This window comes from Arachis ipaensis, chromosome B02 (assembly GCF_000816755.2).
Source record: "Arachis ipaensis cultivar K30076 chromosome B02, Araip1.1, whole genome shotgun sequence".
NCBI lineage: Eukaryota > Viridiplantae > Streptophyta > Magnoliopsida > Fabales > Fabaceae > Arachis > Arachis ipaensis.
In genome coordinates, this window is record NC_029786.2 from 75,924,913 (window position 1) to 75,932,432 (window position 7,520).

Here is a 7,520-nt window from a genome sequence, read left to right on the forward strand (position 1 = left end):
AGCTAACTTCCAGAGCTTTCCAACTATATATAATAGTCTATACTTCTCTTCCATCAACTCTGCCAAGGCTACGCCTAACTTGAGATTTCTCAAGTTAGGCGCAAGAAACAACAACAATACGCAACATGTGCTCTCCTCCAAGTAAGGCGCATTGCCTCCTCTTCAGTCCAAGTAAGGCTCCTTGTGTGGTGAACCGCATGAAGTTAGGCGCAGCTCTTAGCCAAGTTAGGCGTGGATCCAGTAAAGCCAAGTGGTCCCCACGTTACAAGGCGCGGATTATTTAATTAATTCTGATTTTAATTTAAATTTTATTTTAAAATAGGAAAAGATATTATTTTAATTTTAGAAAATAGATTTTAAATTAATTAGGATTAGATATAAAAGGGAATTCCAACAGGGTGATTCCAACACAACATTATTCCAATTCATAATTGACAATCCCAGTTTTCTACTCTGAACCATGAGCAACTAATCCTCCATTGTTAAGGTTAGGAGCTCTGTCTATTTGTATGGATTGATTTTATTACTTTTTCTATTTTAATTCATGTATGGATTTATAATTTAAGAATTATTTTTGCTCTTTATCTTATGAATTTGGGTGGAACGGAAGTATGACCCTCTTTCTATTTGAGTTCTTGTATAACTTGGAAAAGCTCTTTACTTGAACAACAGCTTGAAAACATATTCTCTTAAATTTTAATTATCTGGATTTAACGGGATACGTGACATATAATCCTTTTATTTTTGGGTAATTAGAGTTTTTGTGGCATATTAACTGGAATTTGATCATCACCCTCTAATTGGAATTAATTGACCAAGGAATTGGCTGTTGATGAATTTTAGAGGAGATTAGAAAGGTCTAAGAAATTAGGGTCTAGTCACATATAGTTTGTCATAAATTAAATCCTACATGATTAAAATAGTTAATAAGAAATCTTAATCCAGAAAATAGATAACTCTGAAGCCTTAACTGCCTTCTCCATATTTTATTCCCACATTAGTCTTTTTTCTGTCTTCTGTTTAATGCTTTTTGAACTCTCAAATATTATTCTCTGTTTGCCTAACTAAGCCAAATCAATTAACCATTGTTGCTTAGTCCTTCAATTCTCATGAGATCGACCCTCACTCACCTGAGGTATTACTTGGTACGACCTGGTGCACTTGCCAGTTAGTTTGTGGGTTATAAATTTCCGCACCAAGTTTTTGGCGCCGTTGCCAGGGATCGACTGTGATTAACAACTATTAGTTGTTTGATTGCTTAGATTAGGCATTTTATTTTTAATTTTATTTAAATTTTGTTTTATTATTATTTTCGAGAAAAAAAATAAAAATAATTTTAAATAAATAAATAGCACTAATATTTTTTTAATTTCTGAAATTAAGTTTGGTGTTTCCTAGTTAGTTTTTATTTTAATTTTTCTTATTTTAATTCTTAGAATTCTATTCTTTCTTCTTTACTTTCCTGTTTAACACATGGTGCGTTTAATCCTTTTTGGTGTTTTCTGCTAAGGAAAAATAATGGAGAGAGATCATATAGGTTACTACTCACACTCGAGGAGTGATTCATATCATTATGAATGGGAAAACCATCCAAATTTTGGTTGGCAAGGTCAAAACCAAAGAAACTTCAGTGCTCCATGTTCCAACTATCAAGAACCCCCATCTCCATATTCATATCAAGAACCACCACCTCTCTATCCGTATCAAGAACCATCATCTTTCTACCCATATCAAGAGCCACTATCTCCCTATCCATACCTAGAACCATCCTCTTTTTACACTTATCAAGAACCATCACCTCCTCCTTATTCATCTCAAATACCATCAGATCTTGAGCTTCTCATGAAAGAATTCTTACATGATATAAAGACGAGTGTCAAAAATGTAGAGAAATATGTGCAGTCGATTATCAAGCCACAGGAAGAGGAGCAAGCAAATTCCTTCCCAAGAGATATAATACAAGATCCTATAGAAGAAAGTGACACTACAAGAAAAAGCAATATTTGTAACAAAAAAAATTGTTACAAAAAATTGAAATTTTGAAACAAAAGGATTTTGTAACAAAAAAATGGGCCGTTGCAGTATGTCCTGTTACAAAAAGTTTTTGTAACAAAAAATGGAACTATTACAATTCAAAGTGATATTTTGTAACTAATTTTTCTGATACAAAAAACCAAAAGTCATTACAAAATTGGTAACAAATTTTGATCTTCAAGGTATTTTTGGTGACAATCTATTTTTTCCTATCATAAAATTTTGTTACAAAATGTAACTTGATTTTGTAACGTTTTTTTTCCTTTAGTTACAAAAGCAAAATAATTATTTTGTAATAATTTTTTTAATACAAATTGCATGCATAATATAAATATACTGAAATTAATTACTACAAAATGAGATATTTCATTAAACTCAAACTATTGATACACAAATTTCTCTTGAAAAGTAATAAAACATGTTACAAATCTAAACAATAAAAAATACTACAAAGCTATAACTATGTTACATCAAGTTAGGCTATAAACCAATTCCAATGACAAATCCTAAGAAGCATATTTCCAATTAGTAACTCTCCTGCATTGACAATAACAATTAACAAAATAAATAAATGAATAAAAAAGAGAAATCAGGAAGCCATAATTGGCAATAACAATTACAATTAACAAAACTTAAATTAACAAAATTATCAACATATTTTCAATCAATAAGTCTCGTGCAAATCTCACATCAATTGGTTAGCATAGCACATACTAAAATATAAGACAAATTATATGTCAATGTTATAATAAACATGTTATAAGTCGCTTCTTTTGTCCCTCTGAGATGCTCTTGAGCATTTCATCGCCTACCAATGTGTCTCCACATATGTCCAAACCTAATATCTTTGTGAAAAATATCTTAACACTTAGGAGTTTGGAAGACTTATAAAAATGTCAATATGATGTAAGTTGTATTGAAACAGGATACTAGTAGCTAGAGCCTATTAATCTCTATTTTTACATTTTTATCAACTCAACAAATATTAAACTATTTCGTAATTTGCTTAATGAATACCTTTATGATGTACTCTACCACAAGATCTATTTCCTATCCTCCAAAAGCTATTGACTACAAAAGAAAATAGATTAGATCATTAGTTTGTGTAAGAAGCTTTCATATGGAAGAAACAGAGGAGAAAATACTTCCTGAAAAAGAGAAGGAAAAAAAATAATTAATGAAGAGCATACCTTCATGAAGATATCAAGATCAACATCTGGTTTTATTCCAGTACTCTTTTCTCTCCTAGCAAGCTCTAGCAGCATATCTATTAACGCTCAATACTTTAGTACTTAGAATCGTAAGTATTTTCTAATGAACCGAATATAAAAAATAACTACTCAATGTAACTTGTTTATCATAACACATTACCAATAAAACTGATGGCTGAAAGTAATCTAGTAAGATGGCTAAATGGTTTTTGCTCATCAACTGATGCAAATATTGAAGAGATTGTAAACCTTTAATTGTAGTTGGAATGATTCCACTTAAATCATTCTGGTACACACTTAGCGTGTACAGATTGGTTAAGTTTCCAATTTTCAAAGGGATTTCACCATCAATACTGTAAGCATCAGCATCAAATACTTCCAAATTGGACATATTTCCAATTGACTTGGGAAGCTTTGCATGGAATGAATTTCCTGATTTGTAAAGATCACACAAGGAAGAAGGATATATTAATTCAAGAGTGGAAGAATGAGTGGTTAAATATTGTATCGTAAATCAAGCTGCTGAAGATTTCTTAAATTCCCAATAGTATTTGGGATAACTCCACTGAATTTATTTAACTTCAAGTCCATGTAGTTAAGCTTTGTAGCAGTGGATATGCTACTTTTAAGTTTGTTTCCATACAAGTTTAGCTACTCTATGTTTTCAAGGCTAATATGTGATGGAAGAGAACCGGAGAGAGAATTATTTGCCGTTTCATTTCAAAACTCAGATTTTCAACAAGTAGTTTAGTGTTTCAAAATTCAACCCTTTTAGTACCTCTCAAAATCAAATCTCAAAGCAATCACCAATCAATTCCACCATCATTACAATATATTTACTAACCAGATCAACAGTAATCAACCAATACAATCCATCAAATTCAGCATTCACAACAATTATTTGTCAAACAATTCACAATCGACATAATCAATCAAACACTAAATCAACAATTCCAAATCTCAATCTCAACCATTCCAATCACAATTTCAGCTACAATTCAATATTCACATAATTAATCAATTACTTACAGCTACTAAAACAAAACAAGGGTGAAAGGGGTTACGGTAATAGCAGAACGGAGCAGCCGCAATCCCGAACTGACTCGACAGCAGCTCCGATAGCGGCCAGAAGCCCCGGTGGTTCAACAGCAACCTTAATTTTGACGTGCAAACACTGGAACTCAGCCCTACAGTACCAACATCTGAATATCATTAATAAACTTTAACAGAGCACTATTTTTCTAAATTTAATTTTCGAGGGTTCCGGACGAGGAACACTTACTGCACTCAGGAAGAACGCTAGCACAGAGCAACGGCATCTTCGACGGTAACTCCCAGCGGCGGCTCCGCGGATGGCGATTGGGCATAGCAATGCGAGTAGCACCGCCTTCTCCCTCCGTCTTCCTCCTTCCGCGCGTCTGCTCCTCGCGCGCGTTCTTGTTGGCGGCAGTGAAGAGAGATGCGACGGCAGTGGAAACTGGCGTCGCGGACAGGAGCAGCAGTGGCGATGCATGAACGTCGATGAGGGTGGCTGATGCGACACTCGCTCTCTCACCCGCGGGCTCTTTCTCTCCGCGACTCTGCTTCGATGGTGGCTACCAGAAGCTCCGGTCTTCCCACGCGACGGCGACGATGGCGATCCGAGATGAGGGCGACGGCGGCGGCAACAGCAAGACGCGAGGCGACTTCTCTCTCTCCTTTTAGTCGCGGCCTCTCTCTCTCTCTCCTTTCAGCTATCCCCTTTCTTTCTCCCTCTTCTTCTCAGCTTTTTCCCTTCCTTTCGTGTCCCCCTTCTTCTTTCTTTCCCTTTCTTTTGTTTCTTTCTGCTGTAGGTTAGCTTAGGAAAGCAAAAGTGAATGGCGGCTAGGGTTAATCTAGGGGGTTAGGGTTAATTTGGTTAAAGTTAGGGTTTGGATTTAATTTAGAAAAATTTGTCTCTAGTAATTTTAATTAAAATAGGATATGTTTTATTAATTTTAAATCTAATTTAATCATTAAAATTACTTTAGAAATATTATTTAATTATCAATTTTCTATTTTTTTTACTCTTAAAGTGTTTAATATTTTGAAAAAAAAATTTGTTATAAAATATATTTATATTTTGTGACAAATAATTAACTTTTTACAATAATATTGAATTTTTTGACAAATTAATTTTTTGTTACAAAACAATTAGAGTTTTTAAAACAAAAAGTTGTTTTGTTACAAAACAATTGGAGTTTTTGAAACAAAAAACAAAATTTGTTACAAAATATTTTGAATTTTTGCAACTTATTTTTTTTTGAGAAAATAACAAATAGGTCCTTGACCTTTTGTCCCGTGGACATTTTCGTCCCTGACCACTGAAAAATACTTTTAAGTTCTTGACCTTCACAAAACTTGGACGGATCAGTCCCTGACGAAGGCATTTGGACGGATCAGTCCCTGACGGAGACATTTGGATGGAAGGACTGATCCGTCCAAATTTTGTAAAGGTCAAGGACTTAAAAGTATTTTTCAATGGTCATGGACGAAAATGTCTGCGGGACAAAAGGTCAGGGACCTATTTGTCCTTTTCTTTTTTTTTTGTTACAAAATATTACAATGCTCGTTACAAAAATTAACATAATTTGTAGCAAAATGAAATAGGTTGTTACAAAATATTATCATGTTTTGCAACAACTTGTAATATTGTTACAAAACATTATTCTTTTGTAACAATCACATATTATTATTAGAAAATACAATTTTTTTGTAACAATTTTAAATTTGATACAACTTTTTTGTTACAAATGTTCCATTTTCTTGTAGTGTGAGGAAATCAATCAAAGGAGTTCATACTCTAGTGAATTAGAGAACTTTCCATCCTCACACATGGAAGAAGAGGAAGATGCACAACCTCCCATGCCCTTGGTAAGCAATAAAGAAGAGATTGAATTAGAAGAAAGCTACCAAGAGGAAGAGGTTGAAATTGAGGAAGCTTGCAAAGAGGTGGTAGAATTCAAAGAAGAACACAAGGGAGTGGAGCTTGCAACACCTCTCCCAAGGCCATTACCATCCAATACAACATTCAAGAGGGTAAAATTCCTATCCTTAACCTTTACTTTCCCACTTGAATATGGGTTACTGGAGACGGATGGTCAACTTAGAGCTCTTTGTGGCATTAAGAGTAAGAAGATGGTTAGTGGTAAGAGTTGTCAAGCAAGGTTCAATATGGTTGCATGCTCCAAATTGAAGTGCAAGGAATGGTGTAGAGCTCAATTGAATAGGTCTAGAAGGTTATTTGGATGTCTCTGTGAGAATTCAGATTGCTTGCCATCCGGTGGGAACAATGGTGATCCACAAGAAGACGGGTGTAAAAGCAAGGTTTGGGACCCTGGAATTCATTCTCACAATCAACACTCTTGGAGCCTTGTCACTTGCTTCAACGTGCTCGAAGGAGTTATGCACCTAGTTTGGAATCCCGGTGGCCATTGGATTTACAAACATTGGTGGTGATTCCTGGATCAGTATGAGCACAAGCCACCATGACAAGGAGCTTACCACATGTCCAACTTAAGGACTTTAACTAAAAGTGCTAGGTGGGAGACAACCCACCGTGGTATGATCATTCCTTTTCATTCTTAGCTTTATTTTGTTTTATATTTATTAGTGGTAGTTTTCTTACTTATTTGATTTATATTGAGTTTTTACTGTTTCTCCGATCATGCAGCTATTTTATACCAGGAACCGAACTCCTCAGGCGAAAAAAAAAGGAGCACATGACGCGCAAGCGTTGCTGACGTGTACGTGTCATATGCATTTCTTCTTTGCTTGAGGACAAGTAAACTTTTAAGTTTGGTGTTGACACTTCGCTGAAGAGTTTTCTGTTTATTCCTATGGCACCAAAGGGAGGCGAATCCTCTTCACGGAGGAACACAACCTGAAGAATAAAACAACCGCTAGGATAACTAAAGTGGTTGAGTTCCTTTCATTTTTTATTCCTTCCCACTTTTACTATGTTATGTTCCAGTTTTCTGCTATTTGCTCATGATCCTTTATTAGTTAGATTCCTAGATTCTAGTTTAGTTTTCTGTTAATTTGCTTTAATTCTGAAAGATGCCTCATGTATTACCCACTGAGCTTGAAATAAAAAAAAAAGAAGAAAAGGGGGTGTAATGCATGAGAAATTGAGTTAATTTTAAGAGTAGTCTTATTTACTTAAATGTGGTGGTATTAATTGTAATTCTAAATGAATGATATGAACAGTGCATAGTTAAATTTGAATCAAAGGATGTTGATGTATAAGGAACAGGA

The 7,520-nt window shown here is 34.5% G+C and overlaps 1 protein-coding gene across 5 annotated transcripts; it reads right to left on the reverse strand.

Moving 5' to 3' along the window:
* Positions 2,381-5,134, reverse strand: LOC107628390 (probable leucine-rich repeat receptor-like protein kinase At5g63930). Of its 5 annotated transcripts, XM_021115963.1 has the most exons (6): positions 4,528-5,132; positions 4,310-4,447; positions 3,495-3,677; positions 3,225-3,301; positions 3,052-3,105; positions 2,381-2,571 (listed from the first exon to the last, which is right to left on the reverse strand). In XM_021115963.1, exons 1-5 carry the CDS (start codon positions 4,610-4,612, stop codon positions 3,085-3,087), a joined length of 504 nt encoding a protein of 167 aa, XP_020971622.1. In that variant the 5' UTR covers positions 4,613-5,132; the 3' UTR covers positions 2,381-2,571; positions 3,052-3,084. The 5 variants fall into 5 exon arrangements, 3 of the variants coding, with proteins under 3 accessions (XP_020971622.1, XP_020971620.1, XP_020971621.1); XR_002357618.1 differs by lacking the exon at positions 2,381-2,571 and having other exon boundaries at positions 2,578-3,105; positions 3,406-3,677; positions 4,275-4,432; positions 4,528-5,134; XR_002357617.1 differs by lacking the exon at positions 2,381-2,571 and having other exon boundaries at positions 2,578-3,105; positions 3,406-3,677; positions 4,528-5,133.

Excerpts from the sequence above, each read along its gene's own strand:
- LOC107628390 (XM_021115961.1), bottom strand. The coding sequence starts at position 4,612 with ATGCCCAATCGCCATCCGCGGAGCCGCCGCTGGGAGTTACCGTCGAAG. Across the intron at positions 4,448-4,527 it reads TAGCGTTCTTCCTGAGTGCA|ATGTTGGTACTGTAGGGCTG; the intron begins GTAAGTGTTCCT and ends AATGATATTCAG. Across the intron at positions 3,678-4,309 it reads TGCTCCGTTCTGCTATTACC|GAAATTCATTCCATGCAAAG; the intron begins GTAACCCCTTTC and ends TTTACAAATCAG.